Raw genomic sequence first — 21,308 nt, forward strand, 5'->3', positions numbered from 1 at the left:
AGGTAAGAGAGGGCAGTGGGCTTCTAGGGGGCTACCCTGTTTTCGGGCCTTTAGAAACACAAGGTATTAGGCCCAGAAGGCAAAATCTTATCTTCCTGTCTTCTGGGACTGAAGAACATCTGCCAAGAAACAGGACAACAGAGGAAACAAAATGTATCCCAACTAATAAAGCACGGAACAGTTACAGGGCCTTTTCTTCCCAGTTGCATGGGTTTATACAGGTAAGATCGGCTGGCCCTTTTCTCAAGCCGTGCCCAGAAAAGAACAATTAGGGCTGTAATCACGAATGAAGATTTGTGGAAATCCCCAAAGCAGTGATTTGGCTCTTTGTTGCAAAAGGGCCTTTGCGGGTGGGGAAGCGTATTGCAGCCAACAGCATCGGACACCGAGGGCACACAGATATGCCAGGGAGACCCTTAGCAATCAGAGTGTGCAAACACAGCCCTGGATTTCTTCACAGAAATTTCCTTCTCTTGTCTTTGAGCAACAGTGCACCCAAAACGCGAAGGTTCTAAGAGCATGGTGAACCCCAGCGCAGTATGCCCGCGGGCTGTGCATGAGTTAAGGGGAGGAGAGGGGCATTCCACAAGCACACACAGACCCCAGCCCAGAAGCTGAGAGCCAGACTCTGGGTATCTGACGTCCACATCGACATAACCTGGGAAGAAAAAGCTCTGTAACTGTTCCTTGTGTCCTGTGTCTCACAAAAGGCTGGTATAAAAATTTGTGTTCTCGGGTCACAGAAGTATCAGCACGAGAGGAAATCTTGGAAAAGCAAGTGGTGCTCAGCGCTCAGCCCCCACCCCCTACCTTCATCCAGAAGCTTCCTGTCGAGGATGGCCGGCTTCAATCCGAGCCACTCGTCACCTTCCCTTGGAAGGGAGCGAGTGGCAGCTGCTGAGAGGGGTAAGCCAGCACTTGGTTCTCAGGGTGGCGGTGGCGTTAAGCCGGTTCTCCTCTCTGCTTTCAGAAAATACCTTCAGAGCGATCAGTGTCTTTGTTGAGCTTTGTAAGGCCTGTTGTCTTTGCAGTGCTCTGGAAAGACCTTAGTTGCGATCCCTCATTCTAAGAGGGAACCCCCAGACCGCTCCCTGCACTTGGTTACACGCTGGGCCTCAGGGCCCCCCCCCCCGACGCCACACTTGGGAGACTTTTGGGGACCTAGGGGTGGACTGGCCAGCCACTCGAGGGGTGCGTGCAGTGCCGGCAACGATCCCTTCCGCATGTGCTGTGGGTGCAAACCATTTCACGGACACGACTTCGTGGCAGTCTCATATCTGCAGGGACGTGTGCGGGGCACATACTATCCTCACGTGAGAGATGGGAGACCTGAGGCTCAGAGCCGTGAAGTGACTTGCGTAAGGTCACACAGCCGACGGGACGGGCGGCGGGGCCGCCTGACACATCAGCCCTCCCGCGCTGAGGCTCCACGGCACACGTCAGCCCTTCGGAAAAGGAGCCGTCCTGGGTCGGGCGTCCTGTGCATCCTAGAAGGTTTAGAAGCACTGCTGGCCTCGTTCCACTAGGTGTCAGCAGCGCCCCAGGAAAAGTAAACTTTCCGCGGCGGGGGCGGGGCTGAAGCACGGCTTTCTGTCCCTCGGTCTGCAGCGCGGCCAGGCAGGAATGGGCCCGTCACCATCTCACTCCTGCTTCCCGCCCTGCAGGGGCTCCCAGCTGCCCCAGGAAGCGAGTCTGACAGCCTGAAGGAGACAGACCAGGCCCCTCGGGTTCTCGGCGCTGCCGGCCTCTCCAGTCCCTCTTCCCCCCTCCTTCCCGCCCCACGCCCCGCTCCAGGGCACAACAGCTCATAGCTCTTTCCCACACGGCCGTGCCAGTCTGTGCGCCCACGTTCATGCCCTTTCTCTGCGTGCCGTGCCCTCCCCCTCGCTTCCTTAGCTCGCAAATCCTACCCAACCTTCAAGACGTGCCTAGCAGCGTAGGCATCGCCCGGAAACTTACCCTAAGCCCGTGGCCTTTCCCTCCCCCCTCCTCAAGCCCCACCTCCGTGCTCCCGCACCTTCTGCAGCTTCCGTTCTGGGCACGCCTCACCCCATCCTGTCATCAACTGCCCTTCACGCTACTGGGAGCTCCTGAAGGACGAGGCTGTGTCTTATTCGAGTCTGAGGCACAGTGCCTGGCAGGCAGCATTTACTCAGCGGCGTTTACAGACGCGAACCCCCGAGAACAGATGAAAGCACGCTGGGTTGGGAGTGAGAACACCAGGAGTCTGCTCCCACTCGCGCCCCAGCTAAGTGATTGCTTCCCGCCCCTGAGCCTCTGTTTCCTCCTCTGAGGAACGGGAGTTTGGACGAAATGTCTAAGGGTCCTTAGAAATTGGGTTGCTGGGGCGCCTGGGTGGCTGTCGGCTAAGCGTCCTGAGCCGCGCATCCGGCTCTGCGCTGACAGCGCAAAGCCTGCTTGGGGTTCTCTCTCTGCCCCTCCCCTGCCCGCGCCTGCGCAGAGCTCTGTCTCAAAAAAAGAAAAAGGAATTGGACTGCTGATTCTAGAAGGTTTTCTCATAAATGTTCCACTTAAAAATGCTTCCCAAAGGGCAGGATCATCCTCTTCCTCCCCTTCTGAACGTGTAGGACCTTTAACCTTTTTCAAAGTCTTTTCCTATCGACTGTTATTTGACCCTAGAAATAGCTACAGCAGCCTGGCAGACGTAATTTCAAGCAAGAACCATTCTTCCAAACAAGTGACGTAAAGGTAAACTGTGTGTCAGCTGTTACGCGCTTACCGACGTGTGTTTGTACGTATGCGCACACAGAGAGACCCTCCAGGGTGGTGTGTCGATGGGGAGGGGCTGGGCAGGGCGTTGGAACAAGTCTTTTCACTGAATACCTTATATTGTTAGATGTTTGAGCTGTGTGACTACAGTAGTTAAAAAATTAAAGATAGTGAATAAAACCAAATGAATGGCGTCATTTCCCGAGCATCATTTCAACCTGAAGAGCAGGTGGCTATGGACCAGGGGTGGGAGAGGGGTCAGTGCCCTGACCACCCGTCAGAGCTGCTGGAAGAAAACACTTCTGGCTAATTGCACCTGCAAAGAATCGAGGGAGACGCAGGCTACCAAACGACTGTCATCTTCTAACTTCGGTGTTTTCACCTGGTTCACTCCCTGGCCGCAGACTATAATGATGAAGTGAAATTTCATTGGCAGGTGCCAGAAAAGAGGGAGGTGAAGGATTCAGACCCTCGTGCTGAACCTGACCGACTGATTTCTACCTGTCATTTTGTGGCCCTCCACTGAACAGCCCCGAATCCATCTAAGCAGATACCCTTCGTGGATGATCCCCACCTTGAGGCACAGTAGACAGAACAGACCTAAAAATCCAGAGACTTAGCGATGGATTTAGTAATGCTGTCAAGGTCTTCTACATCCCCATCCTTACTCCCTGCCTCTTCCGTCCCAGAGACGGTTTTCATGACGGTCAACAAAGTGAGGCCTGTGTGGTGCTAAATGCGGACTAGAGGTTGCATGAAGTGTGTCATCGGGGCCGTGGCTTTCCTTGAACAGTTTCTCATCCCCGGGCAGCACAACAGAGAATAACGCTCGAAGCATGAACGCCGCCACCTGCTTCCTCCGTAAGCCCTGCCCGGCGGCAGGAGTTCAATGGAAAGCGCACAGTGCGACAGCGGGACAGGTCACGTCAGACGTTAAGATGGAGAAGAGAACAGGTCCTGTGGCCGCCTTGGGGGTTGATCTACACACACATCTACACACACGGGGCAGCACCATGTCTCTAGGGGTTACAGCTTTTCAGATTATCTGCTTACCTTTAGTGCTGAACGTGCCAGTGTTTATTTCAAGCAGTCAGTGTACTCATTTTAATAGAATGACGAGTCTTGCCGCTGCTCCCCACTAAGACAACAATCGGCACTTGAGTGAATCCTATGTGTCAGATGCAGAGTGCATGGAAGTTCAGGGTGCAAGCTCAGCTTTAAAAACATCCTACCTGGGGGCGCCTGGCCGGCTCTGTAGGAAGAGCGTGCGACCCTTGATCTCAGGGTTCTGAGTTCAAGCCCCATGTCGGGTGTAGAGATCACTAAACACTTTAAACTTCATATAAAAGCATTCTACCTGGAACTTAACACAATAGGAATCACCCAGAAAAGGAACTAGAAAGGAACTATATTTTACTAGCAACTGCTGAAGGAATGAGGTCTTTGTTAATGTATTCCTATCTACTCCGATAGTAACAACTACCGTTTACGACACATTAGGCACTGACAGGTGCTTGGTGTACATTACATCTATCATTTTAAGCCTCAGCTGCCTTCTACTTTTTTAAGAGGAAAAATCTTCTTTTTTTTTAAAGTTTATTTTGAGAGAGAGAGAGACAGAGCGAGCAGAGGAGGGACAGAGAAAGAGAGAATCCCAAGCAGGCTCTGTGCTGTCAGCGCAGAGCCTGACGTGGGACTCAATCTCATGAACTGTGAGATCACGGACTGAGCCACCCAACGCCCCTAGTTTTTTTTAAAGTGATACAGCTACACTGGGTAGATTGCTTGAGATTGTTTAGTACTATTAAAAAAAAAAGTAGAGAAAGCCTGTGATTTTGCTTTTTTGTTTTTACTATGTACTACATTGATAGACTGCATAACCTTCTAGAAAGGGCAGATGAGCATAACTGAGTTAATCTTCATCGGTCAGGAAAAGGCTTCTTTAATCAATATTTTCCAAACCCTGAAAAACAGTATAAAAAGGAAAATGTGAGAATTCTGTTCCCACCAAAGATGTGCATGTACTGGCATACATCAGAGATCTTGAAGGTTTGGTTCCGGACCACGTCAGTAAAGTCAGTCAAATAAATTTTTTGGTTGCCCGGTGCATATAAAAATTATGTTCACACTATACTGTAGTCTCTTAACTGTGCAATAGCATTAGGTCTAAAAACACAGTGTACAAACCTTAATTTTAAAGTACTTTAGTGCTAAAAAATGTTTTCTTAAAAATAAAAAGTACTTTAGTGCTAAAAAATGCAACCATCACCTGACTTTTCAGTGAGTCGTAAGCACTGACCACAGGTCACTGTAACAAATATATTCATAATAAGTTTGAAATATTTCAAAAATTACCAACATGTGATACAGAGACACGAACTGAGCAGATGCTGTTGGAAAAATGGCGCTGACGGACTTGCTCGATGCAGGACCGCCCAACCCTTCAATTTGTAAAAAAGCACAGTACTGTATCGATAAGTGCAATAAAATGAGGTATGCCTGTACCCTTACTTCCAGTGTCCCCAAATGGCATTTTATTAAAGAAAGTACTTGCACATCCCTTATTTCTCTAACTGCAACAATAAAGTGAACTGAATTTTATAATCACTAAAGTAAAAAGAGCAAGCTATAAGGATGTCTAGTTTTCATTTTCTGACAGCAGCAAACATATCACTTTATATGAAAAGACCCCCCCCCCCCCAACCCACCCCATCAGAACTAAAGTCAAGCAACTATTTACCATCTGGATCCTTCAGAGAGAGGACAGTAAGGTAAAACCATTAAAAAAAAATAATAACAGCCAACGTGAGGAAAATACTGTCAACCTCATTCTACTTTTTTACACATGGACAAATGGAGACTGCTTAAAAGTCTCTTGCTTAAGTCAGTAAGAAAGTGGCAGAGCCAGAATTCAAGGTCAGGGACCCCCCACCTCCAGAACTCTTGCTCTGTAAGCAAGACACTGTTTATTCAGAAGACCCACTCTTTCTTACTTAGCTCACAACCAAAAACCTCAGAAACCATAGAGTAAAAGATTAATCAGCGATGACATTTCTTCCAAGTGTTAAAATAACACAGTCCAGGTATTTTGTTTACTATTGCGGGAAGAATCACCTTGCGAGAAATTAAAACTGCATGGCCCAGGGAGCCACCCTGTAGAAATTCTAATTAGGAATCTTCATTTTATCTCCCACGCCAACTGATCGTGATGGTTATTGGTCCGTGCTTTGAGAAATACCGCTTTAGTTGAGTAGAGATCGATCGTCACGTTCATTACATTAGATTCTCAAACAGCACTATACTGACAGGCTAGCTTGAGTCCTTAGAGTGTTATTTATAGTCACCGACCCTGTTTTCTCATCTATAGAATGAAACTCATATTAACCTAGGTTGACGGTGAAGAATAAACGAGCCAGGAGAGAATATTAAAAAGTAACTACAATTTTTTAAAAGAATAATGGGAGATGAACTCCTACAAGATGTAGGAATATACTATTAGGTTTATCAGATTAAAATGCTATTGCTTGGCCATTTTGTATCTACAAAAAACTGCAATTCCATAGGATTCAATCAAATTTAAAATTAGAGTAATTCTTTAACCTATGGCATTGGGGGCAGGAACTGGCAAACTAATGGAGTACGGAAAAGTGTATTTGTGAAACAGGACCATGTGTATATGGAAATTTAGTTTATTAGAATGGTATTTCAAATTAAAAAATGGACTGTTCAGGGCACCTGGGTGGCTCAGTCAGTTAAGCGTCTGACTTCAGCTCAGGTCATGATCTCACAGGTTTGTGAGTTCGAGCCCAGTATCTGGCTCTGTGCTGACAGCTCAGAGCCTGGAGCCTGTTTTGGATTCTGTGTCTCCCTCTCTCTCTCTGCCCCTCCCCTGCTCATGCTCTATCTCTCTGTCTCTCAAAAATAAATGTTAAAAAAAAAAACGGACTGTTCTACAAATGGACAATTGTGACAACTGGCTATCCCTTGGAAAAAAGTACAGTTAAAATCTGATTTCACATTATACCCCCAAATGACCTGTAGATGGGTCAAAGCACTAAATGTAAATATATATACATATATATATATATTTTTGGAGGAATCTTTAAAATATATAAATAATCTTGGGTAGGAGAATCATTTGTGAGCCAAAATCCAGAATGACAAAATATGATAAACTGAACACCAAAATTAAAACCTATGTGATGAAAGACATCATAAAACGAAGAAGCCAGACTTGGGAAAAGATCTACCACATATGCAACAGACAAAAGATTAATAGTCATTACATGTAAATAACATATATGTGTAGGTGTGTGTATAAAAAGAACAAGCAAAGGGCACAGGCAGACAATCCACAGAATAAAAAACACAAAGGAAATTAGCACTGTAAGACATTTGGCAAAACATTACTAGAACCCATCTCAACGGACACATGGCTAGCATCAGAGCTATCTTACCTTTGACACATAGTGACGATTAACTCCAGAGATGCGCCTGTCTCTTTGCATCAAACTCCATTGATACCGATAATAGGCAACCCTTTTTTCCTACAATTAAAAGAAAGTATTATTGCACAATGTTTATGAAAATGAATGACCCAAGAGAGGGCTATCGGAACTTATAAGTGACATTCTAGAAAAGGAATCATCACTGAAACAAAAACCAAATCGATATTAAGACCGGATCCTAAATAAAATCGGATCATTAAACTTCATAATTAAGATGGTAACCATGAGTTCTTACCCTTTATATTTTAACCAGCATCTGGTTTTTTTCCCCTTTCCTCCTTCCCCTCGCCCCGCCCCCTGTTTTTTGTTTTTTGTTTTTTTTAAAGACACCTGACTACTCGTTTCCTTTTGGGACCCTAATGAGAGGAAACAACAGCGGCAGATCACACGTGAAGAAAAGTCACAAAACCAGAAAGCAAACACACTTATACCCTGCACTCTAGAAATAACGTGAACGAGTAGAAGGAGAAGAAAATTACAACTCTGATGTGAAAAGCAGGATCTTGCGGTAAATACCTAGAGGCTTGGGGGGGAAAGGTGGGGGATAAAAAAAAGTCAGGGGAAAAACCTAACTACGGGTAGGGAGGTAAAAAACCGTGAAGCTACCAGGATGTGGATGCGAGAAACTAAAAAAAAAGCCAAAAAACAAAAAACCATCCAGCAAGAAAGATCAGAGATCCGAGGAAGCGGAGGCAAGACTAGACTGACGCCCAGGAGTTCGGACCTACCTTCTAATCTACCTTCCCAGCCCCCCCCGAACCCACTCTGCCCTCTAGCCCACTCTTCGCACGACAACTAGCTGCTTCTTGCTAGAGGAGGATGTGGTTTCCGTCGGGTTTCGTTCCGCAAGCCTCCGCTTGCAGGCGACACTAAGAAAGGGGAGGGCCGCCCCTGGTGTTCCCCAGCCCAGAGAGGCTCCGCGCCCCAACGGCCTCCCGCGGCCCGTTTCGTAACGCCAGTCCGCGGAGTCAGCCGTCGCGCCGGAGAGGCCGCCTTACCTTGCCCCCGTTACAGAACCTGTGGATGTGCGCAGTGGCTATGCCGGGGATGACCAAGCACACGGCCATGACGCCGAGGCCGGGCAGAATCTCGAACCACATCGCGCCGCGGCTGCCAGGACCGAGCCCCTCCTTCCCGGCCCCCGAAAGGTGACCCGGCCTCGGACCCTTCCCGGTAGGCTCCGCGGCAAGCTGCGAGCGGGGCGGGGCCGCACACGCCTCCGGAGGAAACGACGGAGGCCGACGGGGCTCAGGGGTGGCGCGCGCTCGCCCCGTCGCCCCCTAGCGCTCCCGCAGTCGGCTTTGGGCCGCCCGGTTGGCTCCGACTGGCGGCCGGGCGCGCGACGTACGATGACGTGAAGAGGCCCCGCGCCGCCGAGCACGCCATAGCCGTTCCGGAGCTCGGGACTCTAAAATGGCAGAGCAACTTTCGCCGGGAAAGACCACGGACCAGGTGTGCACCTTCCTCTTCAAAAAGCCCGGTGCACGAAAAGGGGCTGCGGGCCGCAGAAAGCGCCCGGTCTGCGACAAGGAGTCCGGAGACAGCAGCGGCAGCAGCGACGAAGGCAACACAGTGGTTCGCCCGGAAAAGAAGCGGGCGATCCACAACCCGATGATACAGAAGACTCGTGGCAGTGGTAAACAGAAGGAGGCTTACGGCGACTTGAGCAGCGAGGAGGAGGCGACCGAGCCCGAGAGCCTTGGCGTGGTGTACAAGTCCACCCGCTCGGCCAAGCCCGTGGGACCAGAGGATATGGGCGCGACTGCGGTCTACGAGCTAGACACAGAGAAGGAGCGTGACGCGCAAGCCATCTTTGAGCGCAGCCAGAAGATCCAGGAGGAGCTGAGGGGCAAGGAAGATGACAAGATCTATCGGGGGATCAATAATTATCAGAAATACATGAAGCCCAAGGATACGTCTATGGGCAATGCTTCCTCCGGGATGGTGAGGAAGGGCCCCATCCGAGCTCCCGAGCATCTACGCGCCACCGTGCGCTGGGATTACCAGCCCGACATTTGCAAAGACTACAAGGAGACTGGCTTTTGCGGCTTCGGAGACAGCTGCAAGTTCCTCCATGACCGTTCAGATTACAAGCATGGGTGGCAGATCGAACGTGAGCTTGATGAGGGTCGCTATGGCGTCTATGAGGATGAAAACTATGAAGTGGGAAGCGATGATGAGGAAATACCATTCAAGTGTTTCATCTGTCGCCAGACCTTCCAGAATCCAGTTGTCACCAAGTGCAGGCATTATTTCTGTGAGAGCTGTGCGCTCCAGCATTTCCGCACCACCCCTCGCTGCTATGTCTGTGACCAGCAGACCAATGGCGTCTTCAATCCAGCGAAAGAATTGATTGCTAAGTTGGAGAAGCACCGAGCTGCGGAAGTGGGTGGTGCTTCCGATTTCCCAGAAGACCCCGATGAGAGTCCAAACCCCATCACTTAGTTTTCCTATTATTCTCATACCTCAAAATAAATACTTTTGTTGTTTTGGAAAGCGTAATGCGCCGTGTCCTTCCTTTCTAGGGAAAGTGAGTGGAAGAGGCGGGTGGTGAAGTAGGTTCCTGGATGGATGGCTTGTAAAAGCCTCGAGGTAGGTACAATCTGGATTTTTGCCTGGTATAAATGCTGCCTGGGTGTAACATAACTTTTCAGAACCCTTTGGCATGAATTCCGGGGAGGGGAGAAGTTGGAAAGAAGAGCGAGAAGTTGCTAGAACTAATCAAAGCTGTGATGAAAGCAAGAACTGAACCTACCGTGTCACGTTTCTGTATCACTTAATAGTTTACAAAAGTACCTTCCGTGCATTATCTCTGTTGGGAGCCTGTACTGCTTCAAAACCTGCCCCAGTCAAGGTGTGTGTTCGGGGGGTGGGGGGTGAGTGGGAGGATCGGGTGGGCGAGCTGCTAGCTAGCAGCAGGGTGCGTGTCTGGGAAATGGTCCTTGCTCTCTTTAAAGCACCATAGGTGACCCTGCTTCCACGAACGATTGAAATGGCCTATGCTGCGCTGTCCAGTATGGTAGCCGCTAGCTTCATGTGGCAGCTGAGGACCTGAAGTGTGGCAAGTTAGCCACTATACTGGACACTGCAGCGCTAGACCCAACTTGTAAACCAAGTTCGCAGGGCAGAAACCCAGCATTTTATAATCCATTGTCTGAAACCGTGTCCTCACAGACTGTAACGGAGCCGATCACGGTCATCTACGTACCTGTCTTCCCAACCAGTCTGTGAAGTCTTCAGGGACAAGCCCAGTGCTTGGCATGTAATAAACAATAAACCCAGAGACGCTTGAAAAGGGATACTGGGGCCAAAGCCTTGAATCCAGGCCAAGGAGCTTTGACCACATTCTGTAGGTAATGAGACAGCAGAGGTTTGGGGAAGGGAACACAATCAGACTTTTTTTTTTCCCCAATGTTTATTTTTGAGAGGGAGAGAGAGAGCAAGTAGGGGAGGGGCAGAGAGAGAGGGAGACACGGAACCCAGAGCAGGCTCCGGGCTCCGAGCTGCCAGCACAGAGCCCCGATGTGGGGCTTGAACTCATGAACTGCGAGATCACGACCTGAGCCAAAGTCGGAACCTTAACCAGCTGAGCCACCCAGGTGCCCCCAGGCTTTTTGTTTTTCTTTTAATGTTACTGGGGCCACAGGCTGTTGGATAGATTGCAGGAAGATGGAAGACACGAGGCAGGGAGGCCACTTAGACCAAATGATGAATACATTTTTACTGATTAGTATTTGTGCTGATCCCAGGAAAGAGATGCAATAATTAATTGTGGGTTAGAGTTTTTAAATTCACATTCATTAATCCATTTAAATATATTCTTTGAGGGGCGCCTGGGTGGCTCAGCCAGCTGAGCGTCCGACTTCAGCTCAGGTCATGATCTCATGGTCCATGAGTTCGAGCCCCTCGTCAGGCTCTGTGCTGACAGCTCAGAGCCTGGAGCCTGCTTCAGATTCTGTGTCTCCCTCTCTCTCTGCCCCTCCCCTGCTCATGCTCTGTCTCAAAAATAAATAAAAACATTAAAATTTTTTAATAAAATAATAAATAAAAAAATAAATATATTCTTTGAGCGGCAACTGTGTGTCAGGCACTATGTTTGGCCTAGGGGATATTAGCAAACAAGATAGACACAGCCCCTGTCTTCACGGAGCTGGACATCAAACAGTGGCAGGTGTGATAAGCAGGAGGGAAAAAGTGCACTGGGTCGATCTCTCAGGATTAACCCAATCCCAGCCTCGGAGTTCAGAAGCATCGTTTTACTTTCTACAAAGTGATACATTCTATAAGAGAATGGATAAAGTCCAGTGGGGATACGTCATAACCTATTGGGAAAGGGTTTAAGAAAGGATGGCCAGAGGAAACAGCACTCAAGGGATGAGACAAAGAAGCAGCCAAACAGGAAACAGGATGCTGTGGGGACACAGATGGAGAAATAGAAGCAAACACTGTCGGGGTGCCTGGGTGGCTCAGTCGTTTGGGCATCTGGCTTCAGCTCAGGTCATGATCTCACGGCCCATGGGTTCGAGCCCTGTGCTGACAGCTCAGAGCCTGGAGACTGCTTTAGATTCTCTGTGTCACTCTCTCTCTGCCCCTCCCCCGCTCAAGCTCTGTCTCTGTCTCTCTCAAAAATAAATAAACATTAAAAAAAAAACTAAAAAAAAAAAAAGCGAACACTGTCATGGAAGGCAAAGGAAGAGAGTGAAGTGTCGTGAAAGATACATGGTGATGAGGAGCAAAAGAATTATAAAAATGTTTCTTTCTTTTTTCTTTTCTTTTTTTTTTTTTTTTACCCTTCCTGAGAATTGATATTCAGGAAGTTAAGCTGATGGAAAGGGTCCAGGAGAAAAAGATGAAAGAGAAAGAATGCTGCCGAAGACTAAGCTCTAGAACTGACCAGGGATGAGATTGAAGGCACAGATCAAGTTAGTCTGAAACGGGAACCCTCTCGCACTGTTGCTGGGAATGCAAACCGGTGCAGCCACTCTGGAAAACAGTGTGGAGGGTCCTCAAAAAATTAAAAACAGATCTACCCTATGACCCAGCAATAGCACTGCTAGGAATTTACCCAAGGGATACAGGAGTGCTGACGCAGAGGGGCACGTGTACCCCAATGTTTATAGCAGCACTTTCAACAATAGCCGAATTATGGAAAGAGCCTAAGTGTCCATCAACTGGTGAATGGATAAAGAAATTGTGGTTTATATATACAATGGAATACTACTTGGCAATGAGAAAGAATGAAATCTGGCCTTTTGTAGCAACGTGGATGGAACTGGAGAGTCTTATGCTAAGTGAAATAAGCCATACAGAGAAAGACAGATACCATATGTTTTCACTCTTACGTGGATCCTGAGAAACTTAACAGAAGACCATGGGGGAGGGGAAGGGGAAAAAAAGGGAGGGAGCCAAAGCATAAGAGACTCTTAAAAACTGAGAACAATCTGAGGGTTGATGGGGGGTGGGAGGGAGGGCAGGGTGGGTGATGGGCATGGAGGAGGGCACCTGTTGGGATGAGCACTGCGTGTTGCATGGAAACCAAGTTGACAATAAATTATATTAAAAAAAAAGAAGTCTTTTTTTAATGTTTATTTATTTATTTTGAGAGAGAGGAAGACAGAGCATGTGAGTGGAGGACAGGCAGAGAGAGAGAGAGAGAGAGAGAGAGAGAGAGACAGAGACTCCAAGCAGGCTTACCGCTGTCAGCACAGAGCCTGAAGCAACGTGGGGCTCCATCCTGCCAACCGTTGAGATTGTGACCCGAGCAGAAATCAAGAGTTAGACGCTCAACTGACTGAGTCACCCAGGCTCCCTAAGAAGTTGGTCTTAAAGTGCTGAGAGAAAGAATAGGAGAAAGACATTTGTCTACTACTCCACATATTGTTTAATACCTGCCTCTGAATCTTAAGAATATACAAGATACATGCAAATGAGCATTAATCTTAGGATCCACAACATCCAGCATTTTCTTAAAAGGGACCATAACCACAAAAGCACACGCATCAATAGTGTACTCAAAATATCTTTCATATTTACCAGTTTATGATTACATTTTAAAAGTCAGAACTAGTTTTTATCACCTTTAATTAAATGGTGCAACTTCATTTCATAGGTGGAAATTAAACATTTGTTCTTTCAAATATTTTTATTTATTTTTAATTTTCATTTTCATTTTTTTTAAATTTACATCCAAATTAGTCAGCATATAGTGCAACAATGATTTCAGGAGTAGATTCCTTAGTGCCCCTGACCCATTTAGCCCATCCCCCCTCCCACACCCCCTCCAGTAACCCTCTGTTTGTTCTCCATATTTAAGAGTCTCTTCTGTTTTGTCCCCCTCCCTGTTTTTATATTATTTTTGTTTCCCTTCCCTTATATTCATCTTTTTTGTCTCTTAAGGTCCTCATATGAGTGAAGTCATATGGTTGTTGTCTTTCTCTGACTAATTTCACTTCTCATAATACCCTCCAGTTCCATCTACGTAGTTGCAAATGGCAAGATTTCATTCTTTCTGATTGCTGAGTAATGCTCCATTGCATATTACATACCACATCTTCTTTATCCATTCATCCATCGATGGTCATTTGGGCTCTTTCCATACTTGGCTATTGTCGATAGTGCTGCTATAAACATGGGGGTGCATGTGCCCCTTCGAAACAGCACCCCTGTATCCCGTGGATAAATGCCTCGTAGTGCAATTGCTGGGTCATAGGGTAGTTCTAGTTTTAATTTTTTGAGGACCCTCCATACTGTTTTCCAGAGTGGCTGCACCAGTTTGCATTCCCACCAGCAGTGCAACAGCATCCCTCTTTCTCCGCATCCTCGCCAACACCTGTTGTTGCCTGAGTTGCTAATGTTAGCCATTCTGACAGGGGTGAGATGGTATCGCATTGTGGTTTTGATTTACATTTCCCTGATTCTGAGTAATGTGGAGCATGTTTCCATGTGTCGGTTGGCCATCTGGATGTCTTCTTTGGAGAAGTGTCTATTCATGTCTTTTGCTCATTTCTTCACAGGATTCTTTGTATTTTGGGTGTTGAGTTGGATAAATTCTTGATAGATTTTGGATACTAACCCTTTATCTGATATGTTGTTTGCAAATATCTTCTCCCATTAGGTCGGTTGCCTTTTAGTTTTGCTGATCGTGTTTTTTTTTTTTTTAACTTTTATTTATTTTTGAGGGAGAGACAGTGTGCACAGAGGGAGACAGAGAATCCGAAACAGGCTCCTTGCTATCAGCGCAAAGCCCGATGTGGGGCTCGAACCCACGAACTGTGAGATCATGACCAGAGCCAAAGTAGGACACTCAATCGACTGAGCCACCCAGGTGTCCCACAAATAGTTTTTTAAAGTATGTAGGGGGGGAGGGGAAAGCAAGCATGTGAGCAGAGATAAGATTGCTCTAAAGAAGCTAACCTAGTCTGAGAGGTCAGAGGAGGCTGCCCTAGGAAATGACCCTCAAACTGAGACCTAAAAGGGGAGCGGGAGAGAGTATCCCAGGCAGAGGGATAAGTACACACTGAAGACCTGAAGTGAGCGACTGGCTTGGGCTAAGAATACAAAGCAGTCCAGCACGGGTGCAGGAAAGAGGTAATCAGGGGCCAAAGAGCAGACACCTTGCGAGGCACGTTAAGGACTCTGGACTTTATCTGAATGGCAAAGGGATGCCGTCAAAGGGTTTTAAAAAAGAAAGTGAAGGGGCACCTGGGTGGCTCAGTCAGCTGAGTGTCCGACTCTTGATTTCGGCTCAGGTCAGGATCTAGCTCATGGTCGTGGGATCCAGCCTCCATGTCTGGCTCCGAGCTGAGCATGGAACCTGCTTGGGATTCTCTCTCCCTCTCTCTCTGCGCGTCCCCCACTTGTATGCATGTGCACGTGCTCTCTCAAAATAAATAAACATAAAAAAAAGAAAGTGAGATGATCAGAGTTGAATTTTTTTGAGAGAGAGAGAGCATGAATGTGAGCAGGACAAAGTGAGAGAGATTTTTTTTTTAACGTTTATTTTTGAGAGAGAAAGAGTGGAAATGGGGGAGAGCAGAGAGAAAGGGTGACAGAGGATCCCAAGCAGGTTCTGTGCTGACAGCAGAGAGCCTGATGTGGGGCTCGAACTCACGAACCGAACCGTGAGATCATTACCTGAGCTGAAGGCTTAACCAACTGAGCCACCCAGGCACCCCCCGATTTGAATTTTTAAAAAGAGAATTCTGCAGTGTGGAGAATGGATTCAAGGAACCAGACAGGAGACACGGAGACCACTTAGGAGGCTGGAGCTCTAGTCCAGGTGACAGGATGGTGGACTGGACTAGACTGGAGGCTGTGGACATGCATTTAATAAGTAGTTTTCGAGCATCCACTATATGCCAGGCATTGATTTAAGCAATAGAGACACAGCCATAACAAAAGTGCACAAGTCGGGGATGCGCCTCTTGATCTTGGGTTATGAGTTCGAGCCCCACGTTGCGTGTAGAGAATACTTTGAAAAAAAAAAAAAGTGGTGCTCAGTCGGTTAAGCGTCTGACTCTTCATCTCGGCTCAGGTCATGATCTCACAGTTTATGAGATCGAGCCCCGTGTCCAGCTCTGCACTGGCAGTGCAGAGCCTGCTTGGGATTCTATCTCTCCCTCTCTCTGCCCCCCCACCCCCCACCGACTCTCTCTCAAAATAAATAAACTTAAAAAAAAACTAAAAAAAAGAAAGATGCACATACAGAAAAGCACATAAAACACAACTTTGCAGAACAAGTAATTACATAGGAACACCCGCATAACCACGACCCTGGTCAAGGAATACAAAACTGAGAACACTCAAGGAGCCTCAGTGCACCCTCTTCAGATCACACCCCTCCACCCGTAGAGGTTACACAGAGGTAACCCCCTGTGCTGACTTTTACGGTAATCGGTCCTTTGCTTTTTTCCGTCGACCCAGCCTTCCTCTTTAGCTATTTCTCTCTCCTTCCCTCTCACCAAACCAAGAAAAACCGCACACTCAATGTCCTTCCTTTCTCATCTCCCATTTATTCTTTCTTTGTAACAGCTTTGGTGAGATACAGCTCATATCTCAGTACGAATATATTCATAGTCACCATTTAAAAGCATATGCTCCAGGGGCGCCTGGGTGGCTCAGTCGGTTAAGCGGCCGACTTCGGCTCAGGTCACGATCTCGCGGTCTGTGAGTTCGAGCCCCGCGTCGGGCTCTGTGCCGACAGCTCAGAGCCTGGAGCCTGTTTCGGATTCTGTGTCTCCCTCTCTCTGACCCTCCCCTGTTCATGCTCTGTCTCTCTCTGTCTCAAAAATAAATAAACGTTTAAAAAAAAATTTAAAAGTATATACTCCAGTGGCTTTTAGCATATTCACAAGGTTGTGCAACCATCCCCACTAATTCAAGAACATTTTTGTAACATACAGAATTGTTGGATCACTACATTGTACACCTGAAACTAATTGAACACTGTACATTAATTCTACTAGAATTTTTTTAGGGGAACATTTTCAACACCCCAAAAAGAAACCCATAAACACCAGCGGTCGCTCTCCGCTATTCCCCCTCGTGCCCCACACCTCACTGGCAACCACTCAACTTTCTGTCTCTATACATTACCCCTTTCTGGACATTTCGTATCCATGGAATCATATAATATGTGGTATTGTGTTACTGCCTGCTTTCACTAAGCATGTTTTCAAAGTTGATCCATGCTGTAACACATATCAGTACTTTTCTCAATATGGCTGAATACTACTCCATTGTGTGGACATACTACATTTTGTGTATTCATTCATCAGTTGATGGGCATTTGGGCTCTTTCCACATTTTGGCTATTACGAATAATGGTGCCATGAACATTCATTTTTGTGTGGACACAGGTTTCCATTTCTCCGGAGGAGATACCTAGGAGTGGAAATGCTAAGTCATGTGGTAATTTTGTTTAAGCTTTTTTTTAATTGAAGTGAAATTCACATAAAATTAACCAGTTTACAGTGAACAATCCAGGAGCACCTGGGTGGCTCAGTCGGTTAAGTGTCCGACTTCGGCTCAGGTCATGATCTCGTGGTTTGTGAGTTCAAGCCCCATGTCGGGCTCTGTGCTGACAGCTAGGAGTCTGGAGCCTGCTTTGGATTCTGTGTCTCCCTCTCTCTCTGCCCCTCCCCCGCTTGCTCTCTCTCTCTCTCTCTCTCTCTTTCTCAAAAAACATTAACATTTTTTTTAACTTAATCTGAAATAATTAAGATAGGGGGCGCCTGGATGACTCCGTCAATTAAGCATCCGACTCCTGATTTTGACTCAGGTCATGATCTCACAGTTTGTGGGTTCGAGCCCGACATCTAGCTCTGCACTGGTGATGAACTTTTGGGGTGATTGGGGGGTTTGTGGGGTCTGGATCCAACGGCCAAGAAAGAATTCCTGAAGACGTCTTTGGTGTAAAAAGGTGATTTTGTTAAAGCACGGGGACAGGACCCATGGGCAGGCAGAGAGGCACTGTAAGTGTGTGTGTGTGGGGGGGGGGTTACTGGTTTATGGAGTGGGGGGAGAGGGAGTTTGCAAAGAGATTTTCACATGCTAAAGATTTACTGGAGGCCTAGCTATCGTCAAGCTAAAGTTGTCTTTCCCTCCAGCAAAGCACTCAACGTTAAGACATTTGGGAGTTCCTGGACTTCAGGCTATGATGGGACTGCCTTTTTCTGGTAAATTGGTGGAGGCTCTTATCAGTTTAACCATTTGTTTTTGTCCTTTCCTGTTTGGGGGTAGCCTGGAGTGTCCAAGGAATATCACACATGTCCCACCTGGGGGTGGGGGGGGGGGTGCTGTTAGCCTGCACTTTGTCCTCCGCTCGCCCCACGCTCCCTCGCGCCCTGAAACAAAAACACATACACCTGAAAACTAAAAATACAACCCTAAATAGCCAATGAGTTCATGAGAAAATCTTCATGGAAATCATGAAAAAGTTAAACCTCAATGACAATAAAATACGTGTAAAAACATGTGACATGCGTCTAAAATGGAATCACGAAAACAGTGCATAGTGTTGAATGCGTTTTTTTTAAATATGCCAAATTAATGCATAAAGAGTTCCATTTTTATTTTATTGATTGATTGATTTTTAAGTAGGCTCCATGCCCAACGTGGGGCTTGAACTCACGACCCTGAGATCAAGAGTCACATGTTCTACAGGCTGAGCCAGCCCAGTGTCCCACGAGTTCCATTTATGAAGCTAAAAAAGGAGGAGGACAAACCTAAAAGGACAGTGGGAAAAAGTAATAGAGAAGAGCAGGAGTTAAAAAAAAAAAAAAAAAGCCCAACACAGATCTCACTGGACTAAAATTGAAGTACAGGCGGGACTGAGTTCCTTACTGGAGGCTCTAGGAGAGAATCTAGTTGTTGTTGTTTTTTTTTTTTTTTGTCATTTTCAGAGTTTTCTTTTAAGTTTATTTATTTTGAGAGAGAGTGAGAGTAAGCGGGGGAGGGGGAGAGAGAGAGGGAGAGAGAGAATCCCAAGCAGGCTCCCTGCCCCGACGCAGGGCTCAATCTCACAAACGGTGAGGTCATGACCTGAGCCAAGATCAAGAGTCAGATGCCTAACCGACTGAGCCACCCAGGTGCCCCATTTTCAGGGTGTTGAAGCTGCTGGGGGCTCATGGCCCCTTCCTCCATCTTCAGAGCCAGCAACATAGCATCTCTCTCTGACTCTGCTTCATCTACCTCTTTTTCACTCTCTCTTCTGCCTCCCCCTTCCACTTCGAAGACCCCTGTGATTATACTGGCCTGAATACTCCAAAATACTCTTCCTATGTTAATGTCAGGTAATTATCCGCCTTAATTCCCTTTGCCATAGAATTTGTGTTAAAAAACAAAAAAAATCAAGAGTCACACGCTCCACCAACTGAGCCAGCCAGGTGCCCCATACAATTATCTATTATCATTTTAATGTGATTTCAGAATGTTGTGGAAATGAAAACATGTTTATTCTGCCATGTTTCCAACCGGTTCTATGTGGCTTTAATTTTAAATTGAATCCGGGGCGCCTGGGTGGCTTGGTCGGTTAAGCGTCCGACTTCGGCTCAGGTCATGATCTCACGGTCCGTGAGTTCAAGCCCTGCGTCGGGCTCTGTGCTGACAGCTCAGAGCCTGGAGCCTGTTTCAGATTCTGTGTCTCCCTCTCTCTCTGCCCCTCCCCTGTTCATGCTCTGTCTCTCTCTGTTTCAAAAATAAATAAACGTTAAAAAAATTTTTTTTAAATTGAATCCATAGCTATATCTTTTTTTCAATATTATTTATGTATACCTTTCATCATTTTAAATAGGTCAGTCTTCATAGAGGTATGCCTATTACATTAATTTCTTCCTAAGAACCAGCATTTGGTTTTATTGATCATTTCCAGTTTTTGTGTGTGTTTTTATTAAGTTTGTTTTGAGAGACAGAGAGAGAGAGAGAGAGAGAGCATGTGCGCACATGCAAGTAAGGGAGTGGCAAAGAGAGAGGGAGAGAATCCCAAGCAGGCTCTACACTGTCAGCACAATGCCCGATGCAGAGCTCAAACTCACCAACTGTGAGATCATGACCTGAGCCGAAATCAAGAGTCGCACACTTAACCGACTGAGCCACTCAGGTGCCCTGATATCCATGTTGGACTTTTAATTTACAGAACTGTAAGCCAATAAATGTGTGTTATTTTAACCCGCTAAATTCGTCGTAATTTGTTACAGCATCAATAGGAAACCAACACAGGGGTGCCTGGGTGGCTCAGTCGGTTAAGCATCCAACTTCAACTCAGGTCATGATCTCATTGTTGGTGGGCTGGAGCCCTGTGTCGGGCTCTGTGCGGACAGCTCAGAGCCTGGAGCCTGCTTCGGATTCTGTGTCTCCCTCTCTTTCTGCTCCTCCCCCACTTGCTCTCTGTTTCTTTCTCTGTCTCAACAAGAAATAAACATTAATTAAAAAAATAGGAACTAATATAGTTGGTGTGGGGAAAGCTCAAGTGTTCAGTTTTGGATGTGTTCAGAGAATCTGAGCGTGGTAAAGATCTATGTAGAAGATACCAAATAGGCAGATGGATAAGAGTCTGGAATTCAGGGGAGAGGTATGGGATGCAGATAAACATTTGGAGTTGTCAGCGAAGAGCAAAAAGCCAAAAGAATGGATAAGGTTAACAAAGGAGCAAGTGTAGATAGAGAAGAGGTCTAAGGAGTGAGCCCTGGAACACCCGAGTCTGACAGCTGACATCCAGCCGGTGGTTTCAAGGTAGCAAGCACTCCAAAACACAGGCAGGCTCCAAGATGTAAATGCACAGCTAAGCAGTAGGTCAGAGGCAGATACTTAATACTCGGCTTGTAAGAACAGGCAGGTGCTGGAGACAGGAGTGAGTCACAGATCTCAAATACAGGGCAACAGTCTTGTCAAGAGGAAATAGGCATAGGCCTGGCAATAGAGGTTGAGAAAAACATAAGGACAGAGTCAGGGCAATATATTTTAGACGTTGGCAAAGATGGGACCTTGGCCCTGAACCAGCTTTCTGCCTTGGGCTTCTACTGCATCCTTAACTTGATTCCTGGCCCCTGTGGGTGTTTGTGTATCTTTCTAGCTTATCATTTTCCCTTCTCTCCCATTTCTCCTCCTTTTTCCTTAATTGCACATAACATACAAATAATATATTCAATTGATTCTGACTTTTTTTCCCACATTTTAACACCTCTGAAATCAGATGAATCGTGTCATAGTTTAATTGGCAGCATTTTTTTCCTTCTTGGTATATAAAATAATGATGGTCTTGGGGGCGCCTGGGCGGCTCAGTCGGTTAAGCATCCGACTTCAGCTCAGGTCACGATCTCGCGGTCTGTGAGTTCGAGCCCCGCATCGGGCTTTGTGCTGACAGCTCGGAGCCTGGAGCCTGCTTCGGATTCTGTCTGTCTGTCTGTCTGTCTGTCTCTCTGCCCCTCCCCCACTTGTGTTCTGTCTCTGTCTCTCAAAAATAAATAAAAATGTAAAAAAAAAAAATAATGGTGGTCTTAGAGTCAATGGTATCTTTGGTTTCATGAAATATAATTGCTCTCTCATTTAGGGAGCATTTCAAATTTTTCAAAT

The 21,308-nt window shown here is 46.7% G+C and overlaps 2 protein-coding genes across 2 annotated transcripts; one reads left to right on the forward strand and one right to left on the reverse strand.

Annotated features, from left to right (window-relative positions):
- Positions 1-4,563: 4,563 nt before the first annotated feature.
- Positions 4,564-8,458, reverse strand: NDUFA1 (NADH:ubiquinone oxidoreductase subunit A1). The gene is made up of 3 exons (XM_081794143.1): positions 8,237-8,458; positions 7,188-7,277; positions 4,564-4,693 (listed from the first exon to the last, which is right to left on the reverse strand). Exons 1-3 carry the CDS (start codon positions 8,336-8,338, stop codon positions 4,673-4,675), a joined length of 213 nt encoding a protein of 70 aa, XP_081650269.1. The 5' UTR covers positions 8,339-8,458; the 3' UTR covers positions 4,564-4,672.
- Positions 8,459-8,521: 63 nt separating this feature from the next.
- Positions 8,522-9,740, forward strand: RNF113A (ring finger protein 113A). The gene has a single exon (XM_081794142.1). The coding sequence runs from the start codon at positions 8,652-8,654 to the stop codon at positions 9,681-9,683; it is 1,032 nt and encodes a 343-aa protein (XP_081650268.1). The 5' UTR covers positions 8,522-8,651; the 3' UTR covers positions 9,684-9,740.
- Positions 9,741-21,308: the final 11,568 nt, after the last annotated feature.

This window comes from Panthera onca, chromosome X (assembly GCF_046562875.1).
Source record: "Panthera onca isolate mPanOnc1 chromosome X, mPanOnc1 haplotype 2, whole genome shotgun sequence".
NCBI lineage: Eukaryota > Metazoa > Chordata > Mammalia > Carnivora > Felidae > Panthera > Panthera onca.

Excerpts from the sequence above, each read along its gene's own strand:
- NDUFA1 (XM_081794143.1), bottom strand. The coding sequence starts at position 8,338 with ATGTGGTTCGAGATTCTGCCCGGCCTCGGCGTCATGGCCGTGTGCTTG. Across the intron at positions 7,278-8,236 it reads GGTTCTGTAACGGGGGCAAG|GAAAAAAGGGTTGCCTATTA; the intron begins GTAAGGCGGCCT and ends TTTTAATTGTAG. Across the intron at positions 4,694-7,187 it reads ATCGTCACTATGTGTCAAAG|GGTTTGGAAAATATTGATTA; the intron begins GTAAGATAGCTC and ends ACTGTTTTTCAG.
- RNF113A (XM_081794142.1), top strand. The coding sequence starts at position 8,652 with ATGGCAGAGCAACTTTCGCCGGGAAAGACCACGGACCAGGTGTGCACC.